Source organism: Mesoplodon bidens (assembly GCF_964165515.1).
Source record: "Mesoplodon bidens genome assembly, chromosome: 3".
NCBI classification, from domain to species: domain Eukaryota; kingdom Metazoa; phylum Chordata; class Mammalia; order Artiodactyla; family Ziphiidae; genus Mesoplodon; species Mesoplodon bidens.
In genome coordinates this window covers 170,790,150-170,810,856 of record NC_138178.1, presented here as the reverse complement: position 1 = coordinate 170,810,856, position 20,707 = coordinate 170,790,150, and the positions used below count along the sequence as shown (strand labels likewise).

At 34.2% G+C, this 20,707-nt stretch overlaps 1 protein-coding gene across 4 annotated transcripts in view; it reads right to left on the bottom strand.

Moving 5' to 3' along the window:
- Nucleotides 1–380: 380 nt before the first annotated feature.
- PAPOLA (poly(A) polymerase alpha) overlaps nt 381–20,707 on the bottom strand; it is a 58,053-nt gene continuing 37,726 nt past the window's right edge. For 3 of the 4 annotated variants that reach the window (XM_081229143.1, XM_081229146.1, XM_081229144.1), the window contains 8 exons: nt 19,870–19,979; nt 16,685–16,806; nt 11,653–11,795; nt 9,464–9,564; nt 9,038–9,258; nt 5,247–5,309; nt 3,300–3,374; nt 381–1,191 (listed from right to left, as the gene is read on the bottom strand). In XM_081229143.1, the coding sequence (XP_081085269.1) occupies nt 1,096–1,191; nt 3,300–3,374; nt 5,247–5,309; nt 9,038–9,258; nt 9,464–9,564; nt 11,653–11,795; nt 16,685–16,806; nt 19,870–19,979 (931 nt within the window). In that variant the 3' untranslated portion in view covers nt 381–1,095. The remainder of the gene's footprint in view (nt 1,192–3,299; nt 3,375–5,246; nt 5,310–9,037; nt 9,259–9,463; nt 9,565–11,652; nt 11,796–16,684; nt 16,807–19,869; nt 19,980–20,707) is intronic. The other variant, XM_081229145.1, reaches the window with a different exon arrangement.

Sequence of the window (20,707 nt, the reverse complement as noted above, 5' to 3'; positions counted from 1 at the left end):
ACGTTTAAAATTGAAAATCAACTTTACTATAGTCAGGAGTTCTGTGGAGTGTACAAAATTCCTCATATTTAGAGATCAAATGGCCGTCCAAGATAGATATCATGTTTCACAGGCATTATTTTTAGTCACCCTACAATTTCAGCCATGGGACCAAAATTTAGTGTTCTGTGCCATGCGGCCACAGGGTCACTGGTTTCACACCATGGCTTAAGAAAATACTGGCATTTTGTTTTTTATGAAAGAAGTCCTACCTTATGCATACAAGCAAAAAGGGGAGAAGAAAAAGAACGGGGAGGGAGCGAAACCTTTGTTTCAAAGACAAGATATTGAAGGCAAAAGAATATGGAGCTTTAACAAGCTCAAAGAAAGATATTCGTTGGCTGATCGCTGATTTGTATGCACTCTAAACAATCCTATAAATAAAACCAATATAGCATTTCTTAATCATGACCCCATCAAAACGAAGTATCTCCTAATTATTCTTTCAATGTCAAATATATACCCTAGAGTTGACAATTCATTTTCAAAGGTTACAGCTACCTCATAGGGATTGAACTAGATGTACTCTTATCCTTTCTCTGAAGTATAACAGTACACCACTGCACAATGGCATCCAATTTGAAGACTAATGGTAAAGGAAATTCTTCAGGAAAAAATGAAAATTCATCAAGCTGAAAATCTAAAATTAGTTCTACTTTCTAATAAAAAAAAATACATAAAAGTGCATCATCACAATAAGGAATTCTTACGCCAGTTTGTATTGCAAATTTTCCAAACAATGCAGCAAACATAAACCCAGTCCAGATGTCAATTATGAATACAAATATAGCTTGAGGTTTTTTTTTTTTTAAAGGCAGTAATTTTTTGAAATAGTTAATGCAACTGTTGCTAACACAATAATAATAGTACTCCTGGCTTCACATACTAACCTGGACTTCCGATCAAGTGCTGATTAGCCCAGTAAGGGAGGTCACAAAAAAAACCTAAATCCATTTTCAGTCATGTCTAGTCTTGTACCCTCCATTCGCCTTTTTTAGCATTTGAAGACAACAGGTTGAGTTGGCAGATATTGTTTATGGACCCCTGAGGTTGTTTTTACCGATTCAATCTCAGTTTTATTGAATTCTTGATAACAGGAATAGGATTTGCAGGGAGAGCAGGGATATCAGAAAGGTCTGTACTGGATGTTTTCTGAGAATAAAAGCAAAGAACACAACATTGTTCAAAGTACTAGAACTTAACAATGAGATTTACTTCTCACTGCTTTACTTCCTAAAAAATGGATAGGACCTTATCCTAACTATTAAAAATGTAAAGAAAAACACTCCAAAATGCATTCAAAATGGAGTGTAAATAAACATGCCTATTACTATGAAACTGTTTGTTCTAACACTTGTAGAAATTTTCAAATAAGTAGCAGTATTTTAGTAATATTTTAGCAATATACAAAACCTAATTTCAAATACAGCTTTAATAAACACACTCCTCCAACAATCACCTAAAATATACTTATTAAGTTCATGTTAAGTTATGTTTACTTGTAATAACACTAACAGCTGTAATATTAACTGGCATTGGAGCACCCCCATGTGGGAGAATACTTAAAGTTCGCCTTTTACACAGGAGCAGCAGTAACAGTTAACAGTAGTGAATGTATTATTTTCTGACCCTGTAAATTAAAAATTAAATCTATACAACTGAGCAATAATTTGATTATTCAAAGTTTAGGGAGGTCTTATTATGTTAAAAACAATTAAATAACAAAGCCTTCTTTAACATCCAAAAACATAGAGATGGCATTTTTAAGTGTTTTATTATGGAAAATTCCAAACATACACAAAAATAGAGCATTATATAATGAATGCCTATGTATTCATTATCCAACTTCATCAACTGTCAAATCAAAGCCAATCCACAGTCCTCCCACCTTCACTCACAGATTATTCTGAAGCAAATCCCAGAGATCCTATCATTTCATCTGTAAATATTTCAAGTTTATCTCAAAACAAGGATTCACTGTTAGACACAGTCAGAATATTATAATCACCTCCCCAGAAATAAATATGCCCCTTATGTCACCAAATATAGGGATGTATTTTTTAAAAACTTTTAAAATCAATATAATCATTCCTTTTATATTATATAACTGGGTGATTTTTTTTCTCTCAATGGCTCTAAGGATCTTTTCATTAGAAAGAAAACTCTAATTCCTTATCAAAATATCTAAAAGGCAAACACCCACGGGTACGAATCATGATGGCGATGAAGTCAATAAGACAAACTATGAAAATAGTTCCCTAGAGATTAACGTGGCAAACCAAAAGGCATGCAATTATAACCACAGAACTTAAGTTTGACAAACAAGTTTGTCCATGTATCAGTATCAAACACAACACTTCCTAATGTTGTTGGGAGTTCCTCCACCCCACAAAATTTTTATTAGGTAAAGGCTATGAAAATAAAAGACATTTCAGAAAGTAGTCACAATATTTATATCACTAGGGACTATGAATGTTAATAGCCAGCAAAAACACGTTGTAAAATGATCACATTAAAATAACTCTGAACCACAAAGCAGCACAGTATCACTGTATCATCAGTTCAGCAGCATCACCGGGCAGCAGTTGTCATCTCAGTTATTTTGTAGAGGTTAACCAGTTTAATGTCTACTTAAAGAAAATATTTACTTTATGTCAGAGTTTGACCTAGACTTTGGGGTATATTCAATTTGAAAGGATTCAAGAAGAAAGCAATTATTTCACAAACAAAATGAAGGTTCACAAATCAATGAAAAGAGTCCAGGTGCCTACTGTATGCAAGGGACTGTCACAAGTAGAATTTCTAGGGCAAATGAAAAAATAATTTTAAAGAACTATGGATTACACTAAATTAATAATTGAAAATCAGAGGTGAAAAGTGAGGCAGAAGCACATCTTGAAAATTAAAAGGTATTTTTTAAAAAATCCATGAAGAATGGTTTTAAGTTCTAATTTAAATTTCCCTCTCTGACCTATAAACAAAACCTCTACGTGAAGACTACACATTGTGCAGTGAGGATTTAAATGATTTGCAATATCAAATAATATGTAAGGGGATGAGTTAGCATCTTGGCAGTGCAAAAGAACGGTTCCATCATATCCAGTGCTCCACCTCTGAACACAATAAATACATTTGCAGGCTAGCAATTACTTTCACAAAGATAACTTTATTAAACTTCTGTATATGCTCATTTTAATTCATTATACAACACTAATCTTAACAAGATTTATAAAATTCTCCTTGCTTTTTGCACTTAGTACCTGAGAGGCCAACAGGGAAGCCGCTGTCTGAATGGTTTCTGATTGAGTTGTACTTGTCTCTGTATCAAGTTGTTCCTGTGAGACAAAGAGGACGGGGGAGGAAAGAGACTTAAAAAAGGATAAAAGAACATAACTGGGTTTGGTGGCTAATAAAAAAGACAAATTGGAAGACAGGAGGGATCAAGAGAAAGATGTGACTACATTACAAAATCATCTATCAGCATCAAAGGGTTAATCATCAAAAAAAGCCTCGTAGGTTACTTAACCATTTCAGATACACATATATTTCTATTTGCCTACTTAAACCTTATAAGGCATGGTCAAAATATCTCATGACTTTCCAACCAACTCCAACTTGGACATTGTAAACAAGCACTAATTAAAGACACATACATGCATATTATAAAACGTTGCCCAGACAATAATTAACAAGAATATAAACCCAAGCTCAGCTTTAGCTATGTGAAAAAAATAAAACCCATTCAGTATTATTAAATAAAATTACCCAGAAGCACAAAAACTGCTCCCAGGCCTTTAATTAAAAGTAGAAAATGTCTCTAAAACATTCCTCCTTCCTTTTGGTTTCTCTTGCCCTTCTCAATAACCAATGCACTGATTCTACTCTAAGAATCATCAGAAAATACAGGGTGAACTGTTGTCATTCCACTGCTCTAACCTTTTTTAAAGCAGTGTCCCCAAATAATACATATACACACACACAAATGAAAATAAACATACAAAAATTTGAATTTCTATAAAACTATATAATAATAATGAAATACCAAATTTCTCCTATGAAATTGAAAAGGGTAAACAGTGTACTAGAAATGGAAGACTGCAGTCTCTCTGAAGCACAACTTAGCAATACATATTAAGTTCTAAAAGCATCTATTTGTCCCAGTAATTCCTCTTTCATTAATTTATCCTAATAAAATAAACATAAGTGTATGGCAGGTATTTAGGTACAGCCAACATTACAGTAGAAAAGGGCAACTTCCTTTTTTAACAGAAACAATTGTTAACAACAGGGAACTGGTTGAATAAAATATGGTAACAGCCTTAAGACAGCATTCTATGCAGCTATTAGTAATATTTGTCAATTATGCAATGGCATGAACAATTTTTCTTGGTTTACAGAGTGAATAAAGATTTGAAAGCAAAACGCACTGGTATATATGCACACACAAAATTTATAGACACCGAAAGAATACTTGCTAAAATATCTATCATGGAAATCAGGATAATTTGGGGAAAGGAGAAAGATTTCCAGTTTTTCTACAACAAGGAGAAAAAAGTTAAAAGTCTTCAGTACATTTCAGTTTCTGAAAAAATGACGTTCAAAGTCTAATACTTTGGCTAAACCAATCTTTCCCACCCCATTTACCTTGATTCAAGCCCCTTGTGCCACAGCTTCTAGCCAGAACTGTGTGCCAAAAACTGGTTCTCTGAACATACCACACTCTCACCCCAATAGTGAGATGAACTTCTCATCCTGTCCTACCCCAAATCCTATGTATCCTTCAAGGACTACCCCAAATCCTATGTCTTCCTTCTATGAAGCTATGAAGCTACTAATTCTGCAGTCTTGCCTCTCACCACCCCCACCATCCTCAATTACTTTTTCTCTGATAACATGATTAACCACTGCTACCCCTCATCTTCTCTACTTATAAATATAAGTTCCATTAAAAACAGGAACATCTCACTCATCACTCTATTCCATGTAGCATCCACCAGATAACCCCGCATCTAGTAGGACCTCATACACTTGAGGAATTAAATTTCAGTGCTATACATTAACACTAAAAAGGGACAAACACTTCTCTAAAAACAACATTGAAAACCTAAAACCTATAGAACGAAATACAGTGCAATATTATAAAGACATTTCTATCACATCTTCTGTACTCTTAATTGTGAATGGATTCCAAGGCTAAATTAGGATACCTTTGTTTCTGTTTTATCATGTCCACTCAAAGCAAGACAGTTAGCATCTTCACTTGTTTCATCCTGTTTTTAAAAAAAAAAGCTTTATTCTCTAAAATGAAAATTTAGATTATTTGCCAATCAATGCTTTAATTTATAAAAATTTTAAAGTATAAAAATAATTAACCTGTAAGATCGATCAAGTATGTCCTTAAAATAGGTTACTGGTTCACTTAAAATTATTTGTCATGTTAACCAATTTGGCTTCAGTGTCTACCAAAATTTTAAAAAAGAACACGAGGAAAACTGTTATTGTTGATCATCACCACCTGAAGTATATTCCCCAAACCACTAAGTTCATAAAATATTTTTTGTAAGGAAGAGGAAAAAAAGAGTTCCTTGATCAAACAACTTAGGAACTTGGAATACTATCACCCCCTTTCTGGGAGATTCACACACATTAGCACATAAAAGGTTCTGAGAAGTTCTAGAAAGAATCTTCTCTTTAACTTTCCTAAACTTAACCACAGAATCCCCCTGGCTTAGTAAGTCTTATTAACATCCTGAAGGAGGTCTGAAAAATGTTCTCCTCAGGTCTTATTTTTTTGACTTATTATAATGTTATTTAAAACAAACAACGTAGTTTTTTGGTAAAGAGGGGGAATGGGAAACCAAAAATGGTTATACTTTCCCATTCCTGCAGTGACTTGCAATAAACATCACTTTCTTAAGAAAAACAATTTCGGCACTAATTTCTCTGCTCTCTTTACTAGGCAGAACTAAAACTTAATTTTAAATGTGGCTTTAAAACAAGACATAGAAACCACGGCTAACCTACAGAGCAGAAAAGATTTAACACCAATATCAACCAATTCCCATAAGAACTTTATTTGTATGCTGCAAACATACAAACTTAAAAAATAGTAACGTAAGTTACAACTGGGCAAATTTCAATACCGACTGGATATGTGACACTATGGAACCATTATTAATATCGGTACATATACTGATCGGTGTATACATACACCGATCAGTATATGTACCGATATATATATCACACACAAATATATACGGTGATAATATACTGTAGATGTGTTTTTGAAATATTTATGGTTGAAATGACATGCCTGGGATTTGCTTCATAACAATGGGAAAGGGAGTAGATTTATAGATGAAAGAAGACTGGCCTTGAGTTGTTAACCATTAAAGCTAAGTGATGTAAATGTAACTTGTTCATTACAACTTTGTACATGTTTGAAATAGTCCATGACTTTAAATATATATATACATATAGCATCATTTAGCCATATAATTCAGGTGACAAGGCAAACTTTTTTCTATTTTAATTTTACATTTCTACCATCTGTATGTATTTGAAAAGCTTTAGTATGTGATAAAAATTAAGTAGAACTAAAGTACTTGACAATACCTGAAACTCTCCTATCTGTATACATGTTAGTATATTATTAATTGAGTAGGACCAGTGTTTCTTTCTGGTTTACTAAAATTTCTAATACCAAGTACTCATTAACAGAGAATGAACGACCCACTAGGAGACCTTCAAAATCAGAATATTTGTAATAATCTTCTTCAACTTTAGTACCATGAGATTTAGGCCTGGGTTCTAATCCTGGCTCTGACTTTAATTAGCTTTATAAACAGGAAAGCTATTGAACCTCAAGTTCTTCTGGGAAAGGAGGAGATTAGTCTATGAGATAACCTAAAATCCTAAGATCCCTTCCATATCTTAAAATGCTATTTTTGTTAGTCAACTCCATGGAGCTGCCATAAGCAGGACTCAAACTGTGAGAAAATACATAGCACAGAAAATTACTGGGGGCAAGGCGCAGGGAGTGATGAACCTATGTTTTTAAAGATACTTAAGAAACATGAATCAAGGATCTTAATTTACTTACAGATTTGAACAAATAATAACTATTAAAAAAAAAAAAAAAAAAAAAGCAATGACATAATCAGGGACGTTTGAGCCCTGACTAGATATTTGATATTAATGAATTGTTCATTTTTTTAGGCGGGTTTACTTTGTTTATACTTTTCTCTTTGTAATTATTATCTTTTAGATACATGATTTTTAAAATATTAAGGAAATGATATGACTGAAGTCTGGATTTTGCATCTAAATAATGCAAGTACAGGGGAAATGGAAAGGAAAAATAATTAAGGGTATAGTGGCTGAATTCACTATACCTGAAATTGCATGAGGGGTACATGGGTACATGAAATGATTCTCTTGTGTATATTTAAACTTTTCTGTACTAAGTTTAAAAATCCTATATTCCTATTGCCTCTCTAAACTAGACATGAAACATGAGTGTTTTCTACCAAGGTAAGTGCAAACGAAATTATAAGCATTGTACTGATATACATTTTGGAACTCTCACATGGTAAGGAATGAAGCCTTTAACATTAAGGAAACAGAATGACAGGTATCTAGAGTCAGGCCTACATATACCTTACTAAGGCGAAAAGAAATGTGAATTCTGAAATGCTGACAACTCCCAACAAGTATCAATAAACGGAAAGTGGCATTACACCAAAACTACATTCTTAGGTTGCTGTACAACACAATCATGTAGAACGGGGGCTTTTAATAAAAGACTACTAGGCCTGGAAAGTCTGATTCAGTGTATCTGGAGGCCCTAAAATCTGTATTTTAAAAAACAAAAACAAAACAACAAACCCTGAAAAACTAATTCTGATGTACAACTGAGGTTGAAAATCACTGCCTTAAGAGATAATTACAGAGACAAATGGATTTCAGAATACATGGTGTAAGATATGATATACCATGCCCATTTTTCATTCTCATTTAGCATCATCAAGTGACAAAATTCATTAAATTATCCATGTGTAGTTAACAGTGACTGTTTCCAAAAAAATCTAAAACAAAAGGATTCAGAATAAGCTAGAAGTACTACTTACAAAGACAATAATCTTTCACTATTAAAAATCAAAACACTGCATAAAATACCTAGTTTTTTCCACCATTCTAAAGAAACTTTCATGTAATGCATAAGTTCCTAAATAAAAAATTATCAACCAAAAATCACAACAAAACTGGTGTTTTTTGGGCTATCATCTCTTGGACAATGGTGAAAGTTTAATTAATAGAAAAACACAATGAGAGTGACTCCAGGGAACAATGAAAGTGTGACATAAGGCTACTTCTATTTTAAGACAAACATCAAAATCAGTGTACACTTTTAATGGTTTTCCTAAAACTATCTGAGACTTTGACAAGGTAAACCAGCCACTATAAAAAGTGGAAGTATTGTTAGAAAATTTCCTAAAGGGCTGGAGGATACAATCATTCAAGGTACCAAAACTAATCTGACTTCGCAGCTTATGGTCAGTCATTCAATAAGAATTCCCTGAGAACCTCTCATATTCAGTGACCCCCTAATACCAAGTACAGTGTAGAAGCTCCAAAACACCACCTGGATCAAAGAAGCAAAAAACTGTGTCCAAAGGGGCCACCAAAGAATTGGTACACATGAAACATACAGTTATGAGAGAATAATAAATTAAGATGAGATGTAAATCCATGCGAAGTTGTGTTACAGCCTAGACACGTTATAGAAATTTAAACAAGAAACACAGCTTTATGAAAGAGTTAGACACTGTAAAGAGTAGAAAAGGGTGAAAAGAACTATGGCATTGAAGCACTACCTAAAAATAATCTAAAAGCTTTCCTCCATGCTGCCTCTCAACTTGGGCTCACAAAGGTTTTCTTCCACTGGATTTTAAAACAGGTAAGGTGGTATTCCCATGGCTAACTAATATATAGATACCTCTTCTGTTTTGGTTTTCTTGGGACTCTCCTCTTTATGAGGTGAGGATGTCCTCTTGACTCCTACTATAGGATTAGGTGTCTTTGTTGCTGCATTTCCTGAAGGTCTTGGTGGTGGGTTTACCAGACGTGTTGAAGAAACAACTCTGGAGACCGTAGGCTTTGGTGGTGATGAAATGGCTGGTTGTGTGGCAGTTTGAGGAATGCTTTCACTCGATGTACCTAAGTAGTAAGTACATAAATACATAAAAGTTAAATCATATCAACATCAGTAAAGCTTTTTTATTTTATTCAAAAGTTTACAGGTAAATAATAAAATGGTATTAAAAAACTGAATTCAAGCTACTTAACTAACAAAGCCATCTTTCAAAATGAAGGCTACAACCAAATATAATGCAAGTATTTTCAAATCTGTCAATCTCCTTACCCCCTGAGCTTTCACTGGAATTTACTTGTGGCACAGAAACTTCAGTAGCCTGTATGTTGGTCACAGATGCTGCTGTTACAGCTGGAGCAGGACTGTTTCTGCTAAAAATGGGGAAAAAAATAAAAAGTGAAAAAAGCAAAGAGAGATGTATAAAATTCAATAATAAAATGTAGTATGTGCAGAAGCTATTCTCTAAAGTAAATGATTCTTTAGTTTTACTTCTCATACGTACATATACATCAGTAACGAACTTTATTTCATAAAATATAATCAACAATCAAAAGCACAGAAACACTCTAAAGCAGTGCTAGTCAACAGAACTTCCTATAACTATGACCTATACCTATGCTACCCAATATGGTGGCCACTATACAGATGTAGCTACTCTACACTTGAAACAGAACTAGTGGGAAATGGAATGTTTAATTTCATTTAATATTAATTAAGTTTAAACTGCCACATGTGGCTAGTGACTAACATATTTTACAGAACAGCTAAAAAAAATCTGTTCTTATTTGACTTGGGGTAATTGACTTAAATGATTTGGGGTATAAGAAAATATGATCAAAAGCTGTAAAGAAGAAAATGGTCTGAGAATTAGAAATAAGTTTCTGCATACAAAACGTAAAGGTTCATGAAACGCTAAAAGCCCATCCAATGGCCCATATACACAACAAAGGATCTCAAAACCCAACCCCTCCTTCAATGTTCTGGATCCCACTCACTCCTGTCATCTCAGGAAACTCAAATCACCCCTCCTTCACTGTCCTATCTATTCAACTTTTCTGTCTCAAATAAATCCTATACATTAGCGTCTAAATAATCTCATTTTTATTATCTCCTGAAAGAAAAAAGGGAAAAGTCCTCTGTGGTTATTCAGTCTCCTTCAACTACAGCTTATTCAACTCCAACTGTTGAATGATGATGCCATGAAAAGGTGGGCAAAACTAGAGGACTTAGATTTTTGGTGCATACATGACATTCACAAAGCTCCACAGAGCTTTGGAGCTCACTGGTATATGGAAGTAAATGAGGTCAAGAGAGTGGGTGATACCACACCCCCAAGAATACAAAGAAGGCATAAAGGACTAACGAGAGAGCCCTGAAAGGCACAAACATCGAACGATTAAACAGAAAAGAAGAACTGGTCAGAGAACAACCACAGATTCAGGAGAAAACCTGCAATAGCAAAGCAGCTAGTACATAATAAATACTCAGTATTTGTTGAGCAAATACACATCTATTTTACATTCATGTGCACAAACTCAAAAGTACAGAAAGGCTTTTATATAACTCCCAAAATTCTTGTTAAAATTTTTGCTTCTTCACTCAAAAAAAAGATGATGAAACCATTAAAAATAAAAATCTGGAAGTTAATGCTGTACAAATGAAGAATTGTTTTAAAACTACAAGATTTAGGGGCCACGTTGATGCCTAACGTCTTCAGGTTATGTATGACTGGTCTAAAAACACATCACACGTTCAAAGTCCAAGAGAAGAAAACTAAATCCGTCATCTACTGTACCTCGGCATGTTCTACTTCATACGAATCCAAAGATTCATCCCGACCTTCATCTTTGCCATTGGTTATACTTTAACAATCCAATTTTTAAAACTGCTTTTTTCAAAACATTAAAATTAACATGCATTCATAAAAGTGTTCATGGTTTAAGTATCAACTCTTTGAACAAAGGGATGGGCATAACCATCACAATTTAAAATAACAGCAGTACCACCAGAATCTATAATAAACAGCTCCCTTTGAACATACAGTGGTATATCCATTAAAAAATAAACCTGCAATGATAACACTATAAAGATTTATGGAAGTTAAAGACAAATATGGCTTTTTGTGTTTTAATTTTTGCCAACATAGCCATGTTTTTCTTTTGAAATAAAAATGTTTAGCTGCTTTAAATGTTCCTACAAAGATACTTCAAAAGAAATTTCCACGAAAACCAGCCCACATAAATCTCCCCTTCTTTAAAAGATCCCTAATATTTTTTCATAGATATTTTTCCCCTGCTACACAGGTAATAAGCATCTCAGGACAAAAAGGTGATCTTGTCCCTCTTGTCTGGTTCTCCTTAGCACACCATACGGTTCACCATAGGCAGTAGGTATTTCAACATATGAAACTGGAGGGGTTATTCAAACAGCCACTCCACTTCCTTTCCCGTTTCCCTTACCCCTGAGAGCTGCCAGAACTGCCCAATGGACTGGTCTTCATAGCACTGGTAGGTGAAGGCACAGACATGCTGTTGTCGCTGTCCATAGACAAGTCGAGGCTGCTGTCGTTCACAGGTGTCAACCTGACACCTTCTGTTGAATGCTGCAATTCATAAAATATTTAATCAAATATACCTTTAGTTTATCTAGACCTTTTAAACATAAACATCGTTTACTTCACTGATAAATGATTTCCACTAAAGAGCACACATCAATATATTTATGATAATCAGAAGTGTCATGCTGACTATAAAAGGTGAAGAGTTGGGACACACATACCTCCTGACTTCTAAGGATGCTCAACTTAACTACAGTTCTTCAGTGGGAGAAAAAGCGAGTAAAAAAAATGCTATAATAAACCTACACACTGAATGTAAGGTACACTGCAAATTGAAAAGCACTTTAATATGAAAACACATGTATCTTACATCAGAGGACTATTAATACATACACACACTCACATATATATTAGAAAAAAAGTCAATGGTAAAACACGATAGTAACAATGAGTATCTCTGGCCAGTCGGATTAGAAGTAATTTTTTGTTTATAGATTTCAAATTGTTTTACAATGAAGATAAAAATGTATAATTTCTAAAGAAATTATCATGTAGGTACAATTTAGTGCCACTCCTAGCTATTTGTATGAGTTTCTCAAAAGCAAGAGATTTCCAGTGCTCTATGTGCAACTTAGGATTCTAACATGATACATTTAATAGTGTTAACTAGCCTGTTAGAATAAAAGCAAAAATAATTTTCTGAAAACTAAACTTAATGACCACATATAAATCCTAATGTTGGTCCTGCTTCTTTAAAATCAAAGCACTCAAAAACAGCTACACAGTGCAGGAAAAACCAAAAGCTAAAAAACTATAAATGGTGGCTATGGGATAAAAGTTGATTTCTAAATTGGCCAAAGTTTCCGTTTTTGTAATCAATGCTATTATAACATCAAATTGATTTCTTCAGCATTTTTTTCAGAACACTTTTAGTTTCAAGTGTTCACTTAACTACAAAAACATTTTAATGGAAATAATTTGCATTATTAATAAAAACCCATACCCTATATGTGTGTGTGTGTGTGTGCGTGCATGTGTATACCCACACTCCAATTCCCCAAATGAGAAGATAATCTAAATCTTTGAGTTAGCACTACAGAGACACCACCTGTGTACATAAATCAATATTAATCAAATGGGGAAGATGAGATTTGGGAGACGGGAGAGGAGAAAAAGGAATGCCTCTTGCCTATGAAGTCAGCTGTAAAACCAGTTTTCTTAATATTGTAAAATAAGCATCTTTCCTATGCAAAAATGCTACCACTCTCACTCTCCACCAGACAAAAATTTGTTCAGTAAGTAAATTATACTCCATTTCACACAGTTACCTGCCTGACCAGGTGATCAAAAAATAACCTGTGAAGTAACAGGCCACTGTTGGGGATGATCAGTGAACAGTGAAGGTTTTAACTGGTTGGTCTGAACACATAACCATCAAGCTGCTTTGCTTTGCCTCTGTGTCTATATCAAGTTTGGCACAAGAGACTTCATTGCCACAAAATCATAAATATTCTATCAAACTTTCTAATAAAAGACAAATAAAGACAGAACATACTACAGAGAAATAAACACATTCTTTGCATGCAGACTTAGGTCCAATTCATCTCATAGTACATGACCCTGGGCAAGTGTTTGAATCACTCTGTTTCTTCTATAATAGAGACAATACCTACAGGTTACTCTATCATTAAATATAGAATACACATCTTCTATACTGGTACAGTGTTTTGCAAATAGCAGTTAATAAAAGGAAACTATTAATAAGAGTGCAAAGAAAAGATCCATGGATCTAGATTCCTAGACAATTGTTTTCTTGTAAAAACAAGAAAGTGCTATTTTACTAGGGGAAACTTGGAAATAATCTAAATGACCTCAAACAGAGGACAGATGTAATCATACTGTAGTCATACAAAGAAATACTAAGCAGCCATTTAGTATTTGTAATATAATATAACTTGGATAAATGGTCACAATATCGAAAGCACCCAAAAAAGCAGGTCACAAAATGGTAGGTATCATTAAAAACCTCTTAAAAATACACATCATCTGTGGTTACATCTATGCACTGAACAGTCTGTATAGAAATAAACTAAAATGTTAAGAGTAGCAATTACTGGGTAGTGAGATTATAGTTAAACTCTATTTGATACATATAATTTTTGGACTAATCAATAAATTTTTTATCACTAATGATACTTTTTATAATCTAGAAGATTATATCTAGATAGATACTACCTTAAGTAATAGAATAAAAATTAAATTTACTTGAACTATACACTAGTTGTTCCAAATATCAATACTGCCATGTAAACAGGAGTTTTAAAAGGTAATCTGAATCAAAGGTTCAGGAAAACCTAATTAAAATATTTCTATTTCACTAAAATGGCTAAGTTAAAGAACATAATCTAATTATGCACATTCACTTCTAAAAACACATAAAATGTTTATTTTTGTATGTAGTAAATATATATGTAAGTACAGCTGTTTAAACCCATTAATAATGCAACACCAAGGGACAATCAGAAGACAAATATTGGACCTGACATTTTATTTTAAAAATAAAATAACTGGGACTTCCCTGGTGGCGCAGTGGTTAAGAATCTGCCTGCCAATGCGGGAGACACGGGTTCGAGCCCTGGTCCGGGAAGATCCCACATGCCGCGAAGCAACTAAGCCCGTGCGCCACAACTACTGAGCCTGCATTCTAGAGCCCGTGAGTCACAACTTCTGAGCCCACGTGTCATAACTACTGAAGCCCGCGAGCCTAGAGCCCATGCTCCACAACAAAGAGAAGCCACCACAATAAGAAGCCTGCACACTGCAATGAAGAGTAGTCCCTGCTTGCTGCAACTAGGGAAAGCCCGTGTGCAGCAACGAAGACCCAATGCAGCCAATAAATAAATAAATAAATGTAAATTTATTTTTAAAATAAAATAAAAAATAAAAACTTTAAAAAATAAATAAAATTACTTAACAAAAGTATGTTAAGTTTACTTTATGACAAAAAGTAGATTGCTCAATAAAAATGTCACATTTTTGTCACTTTCTAGATTATCTGATAACTCATGAAACCATTAGGTTGAGAAGAGAATAACAAGTTAATCTGTATAAAGGCTTTAATGTAATATGTTACTTTAAAAAATGAAATATGCTTTTAAAAATTGGATTTTACACATTAAAAACAAGTACCTCTACCCCCATGTTATGAATAATGAGGACAATGATAATAACAAAAACAAATGTGAGCCTTCAGTTATGTGCCAGGCACCCGTCTAAACTACCTCTTACAGGCACTGGCTCATTTTAACCTCACAAAATACATAACGAGGTAGGTAAAATTAGAACTGTGATTTTAAGGCAAATCAAGAACATGATATTTGTAATACAACTTGCCCAAGTCTCACAGCTAGGATGCAATGGAACCTGAACCTGAACCAGGTAGTCTACTGCAAAATCCTTGCCCTTGATTTAGCTACTTTTGTATAATAATATATTCTATGTTTTAAGAAACAAAACATTATGAAGTTATATTAACTTCATTCCTCTCTTCCCAATCCCAGCCCCAGATAATGAATCATCATCACAGAATGCAGCAGTTCTCATGCTCTAATGCATACTTGTATTTCATATTCTATCTTAAAAAATATATTGTAAACTTTATATAAAGTATCAAATGATATATATTTATCTGTACTTTTTAACCCAATACATTCATATATGTATCTCTAACTCATGTATTTTCACTGCTCTAAGTATTCCATTTTAAGAATAAGCCACTTTTTCGGGTTCAAGCCCTGGTCCAGGAAGATCCCACATGCCACGGAGCAACTAAGCCCATACGCCACAACTACTGAGCCTGCACTCCAGAGCCCGTGAGCCACAACTCCTGAAGTCCAGGCTCCTAGAGCCCGTGCTCTGCAACAAGAAAAGCCACAGCAATGAGAAGCCCGTGCACCGCAATGAAGAGCAGCCCCTGCTCACCGCAACTAGAGAAAGCCCGTGCAGAGCAACAAAGACCCAATGCAGCCAAAAATAAATAAATAAAATGAATAAATTTTTTTTAAGTTATAAAGAATAAGCCACTTTTGAAACCACTTAAAGTAAAAATATAATGGTTATTTCTGCACTAAAATTTCAATACAATTTCAAATTTAAAAGTCCAAATAAGAAAACCATGGCTAATAAGTTATACAACAGGAAGCATCAACACCAGAACATCATACTTCAGGTTACCACTGTCAGTGATCTTACATCCAATAACTTTTAATTTTTAAATAATATATGTGTATAATCCTTATGAAAATAAAATGATTTTCATTTAAAAAGTCACACAACTGGGCCTCCCTGGTGGCGCAGTGGTTGAGAGTCCGCCTGCTGATGCAGGGGATACGGGTTCGTGCCCCGGTCCGGGAGGATCCCATATGCCGCGGAGCGGCTGGGCCCGTGAGCCATGGCCGCTGGGCCTGCGCGTCCGGAGCCTGTGCTCCGCAACGGGAGAGGCCACAACAGTGAGAGGCCCACATACCGCAAAAAGAAAAAAAAAAAAAAAAAAAAAAAAAAAGTCACACAACTTACTTGATCCACATATTACCTAATTTAACTTTCTTTACCTTTAAAAGGAAAGGAAATTACATACTGATGTGGGCTATTAAATGGATACCAATAAGAGATATTGAAAAGAGAATATAAATATATATATAAAATAAGGATATGAAGCACTGCCACTAATCTGAAGTCTGAAGGAAGTGTGTGCAAGAAACCTGATTAGGAGCAAGGTTTCACATAATGGAATTTCTCCATGTAATAGGTTTTCAAAATGCTGTGGTCTATTTCAAATATGACTTATTAACTCAGCCTAAATTCTGAAATATTGATAGGCTGGATACATAAAACATTACGTTAGTAATGCTTTTTTAAGTACTTTCTAAATTTACCTTTTTCTTTTTCTGAAGCACATGACTAGGCAGTAGTTGATGGAGTTGCTTTCTTCTTACATGCATTGCAGCAATTTTCATGTCCACCTCAAACATCTTGCTGTTTATTGCTTGCCTATAAACTATACAATTAGGAAATTGTTACAAGAAATAGAAACATCTTCAATAAAGGCAGTTAAACTCACCCAGGAGAAGCTATTCTAAAGTAGGGATCCGTTTTCCATCAATATTGCCTATCTATAAAATTATCAGGTCAAAACCTATCTCACAAGTGCCTTTTACCACAAAGTGTACATAATGAATAAAAACACACAGTATATTAATTCTTCCAGTGTAAAAACTCTTAAAGTAATAAAAGAGTTAACTCCTAAGAGATGACAGAACTGGAGAAAAGGGGTTTCTTAAATTCATACTTATTTATGCTACCAGTATAATTTAAAATTCTAGCCCAAGTATGTAACAACCACAGCAAAACAACAAAGTGGAAAATTTCATTCACTCAGTCATACAACTATTTACTGGGCACCTATACTGTATCCCATGTTTTAGACATGGGGGATATAGCGGGAAATAAGAGACCAAAAACTTCAGAGTCCACATTCTAGTGGAGAAACACAACAGAAAAAAAGGTAAAATATATTTCATATCCAATCGGTGATAAGAGCTATGGAGAAAAAAATTGAGTAGGGAAGACGACAGGAAGCTCAGCCTGGAAACTGAGATCACACTTGAGTGAAGGCTCAAATGAAAGTGAGTAAATAAACTGGGAGTACCTGGTGGAATCTACTCTAGGTAGAGCAAACATCAAGGACAAAAGGTCCCGAGCATGCCTGGGATGTTTGAGGAGTAACAAAAAGGCCATGGGGAGAAGGGAAAGTAGAAGATCCGTAATCCTTTATCTGCAACTGTAAAATCCCAAAAGCTCGCCAAAATAGAAGTTTTTCCTAAGACTGGCACCAAACCTCAACTGGCAACAAACCCTGATTTGAACTATTTGTAGCTATTTAATCTCTACCTATACCTTACGTAAAAATCTTACAGAAATGTTACTGCCTTTGACTACCAAATGTCGCTCCAGACCCCACTGGGAATATTACTTACTAACTTTGTTACCTTACTGGCCTCAAGACATATGGATAAAGGATTCTGAACTTATTAAGTTTTATATATGTCTATATATTTCTTATTATCAATATAAGAAATGAGGTCAGAGACATAATAAGAAGACTAGATCACATAAAGGCTGACAAACCACAGTAAAGATCTGGACTGATTCAGAGTGAGATGGGTAGCCATTATAGGTTTTAAGCAGGTGAGACGTGATTTGGCTTAATGTCATTTTGGATGCTAAGAATAGTTGAAGGCAGAACAAGAAAACTACAGAAATGGCAGTAATCCAAAAGACCAGTGATAAGTGGCTTGGACTAGGGGTAATAGCAGTATAAACAGCAATTGGTAGCAGAAATCTCAACATACTCTGAAAGTAGGGACAGGAGGATTTTTTAATAGATTAATACCAAGTATGGGGAAAACAGGATTCAAGGAGATTGCAAGATTTCTAGCTTGAGCAACTACAAGGACACAGCTGCCACTGCCTGAGATCAAAAAGATTTGAAGAGAAGCTAGAGGAGACTGGGAGTAAAAATTTTGAGTTTTCAACATGTTAAATATGTTTTATTAGAAAATCCCACAAAGCATTCCATTAAAATGTTTCAAGATACAGGACAACTAAATATTTCCTTCCCAAAATACCTGAAAGTTGCTTTCAAATCTTGATGGTTCATTAGCACAATCTTTGATAAGCAGTTCAATTAGGTATAATGTCCAAAACAATTTTCTAGTCCAAGTATCTCTACATGATTTGTTAGTTCATAAATAGTTTAAGTTGACATCAAAATTTTTACTTTGGAAAAAACCACTACTCTGGTGTTCAGCAAGTGGAGTTTTCACACTCCAAATCACATCCTAAAAAATCTAAGTGCTTTTGTTGTCATAATGATTAAGGGCTACTACTTGATAGGGATACTAAATATCCTTGAACGTGGACAGTTCTTCGCAATGCACTGTACCACGTCCTACTTACATTCCTAAAGATAAAAAATCTACTTTATCCATTATTTGAATAAGAACTCAACTCAATTTTACATAAAAACAAAGTATTTTTAAGCTGAATTTTCTAGGAAACTTCATGTCACCAATGGCAATGCTGCTGATGGTCTCTGAATCACAACACATAACACCTGTATCATAGGAATTCAGATACCACACTGCTAGTGATTCTACATATAGCTACAATTACCTACTTAGGTATGTCTTCTAGTCACTGTACCTAAGCATTTACATACTGAAATACATATTCTTTTCCTTTTATTTCTCCTTTACATTTAGTGTATGATACTGACATTTTTTAAAAAATGTACCGATTTTTGTCTCTCCTTCTCCAAGGAGGTAAAAAATTTTTACTGTTACATCTGAATGTCCTTAGGTGAAGACTCCTTATTGTAGACAGGTGAGAAAGACACACACTAAAATTTTTTTAATGGAAAGGAGAGATGTATGAAAGAAAAAAGAATTAGTCCCTAAAGAAGATGCACATTCATCATTGTCGCTAAGTACATTAACCATTCCCTTGAAAATTTGCATATCTACATAGAGTCTTGGCTTCTGTCAACTATATCCACCATCTGGTCTTTAGTTAAACCATACTACCTTGTATCTCAGGGTACAGGTCAATCCAAAATGAAGCCTTCATCATTGTATTTCCCACCCATGAATTAACATTTGAGTCTATAAATGACATAGAGGATAAATTTCCTCATGTCACCAAAAGTTTAGCTTCATAAATTTCTAAGGTTCAAGATTATTAAGGCAACCAGACACAGATTCAGTCTTTTAAGACAATCAAATATTCAGGTGGTTTCTAATTTCATAAGTAATCATGGGCAAATTAAATTTAAAGTGGTTCAACCATTTAACTTTAGGTCTACTATAAGAGAAAAAAAATCATTTATATATTAGACATGACTGAAACTAATAACTAATCCAAAAAGATTCAGGTTATTTTGATGATCATTGTAAAATATTCCCAAGTAATTTTAACAGTTATTGCAAATTCCACTATGGTACACATGAAGACAAATTCAAATATGCAAGTACATGGTCTGATTATCTAAGTAGAGATGTACCTGTATCTGTGAAAGACTGAATATCGTAGGTGAGATCAACACTGAGATTTTCAGAGTTTTCTGTTTTTTTAAACACCAACCCAATCACCCACATCGTGCGAAATTCTTCCCTGTAAAATAAGAAGCGCATTACTATAGTTTATCAGGGTTTCCTGAAACAGTTATCAATGTGGTTGACAACCTGAGACACATGAAAATACTCAGAATACAAATATATAAGCAAACTAAGTAAAGTTCTAAACCAAACTGCATCAAAACTCAAATTCCTCCTCCATACCTGTCCTCTATATTCCTATTGCTATATAAAAAACTGGAGTCCTAGGACAAATATACTCTTCATTATCTACGTACTGACAGCCAATATTCTTAATGATAATCCTAAGTACCAAAGGCACTGCAAAGAAAAATTATGTTCATGCTAATGAATGACGTGTTTTAGAAAAATTTGAAACAAAGAAAAATAGTGTAGATATAAAAATTTAACTAGACCTTAACATACATTCCTTAAACTTTTAAACTCAAATGAAAAGGCCACATGAACAGAAATCTGACTGCAGCATAATAATAATGGGTGATTCAGCTACTTTTCAACGTTTAATGATATACCTACTGAATGGATCAGTCTTTTAATAATTAAGATCGCAGCAACAAAAAAATTTATAAAAAGCTCATGCCAACTCTTTTACATGAATGCAAAAGGAAATAATCTGTAGAATCAGAGTAACAGCTATTCTATTACAGCACAATCTTAAATGATCCATTCACTAATATTTTTCAGTCTTTAATGCTACTGCATTTTTTTGAAAAAGCTCACTATTAAAACTCCCCTCACCCTCTA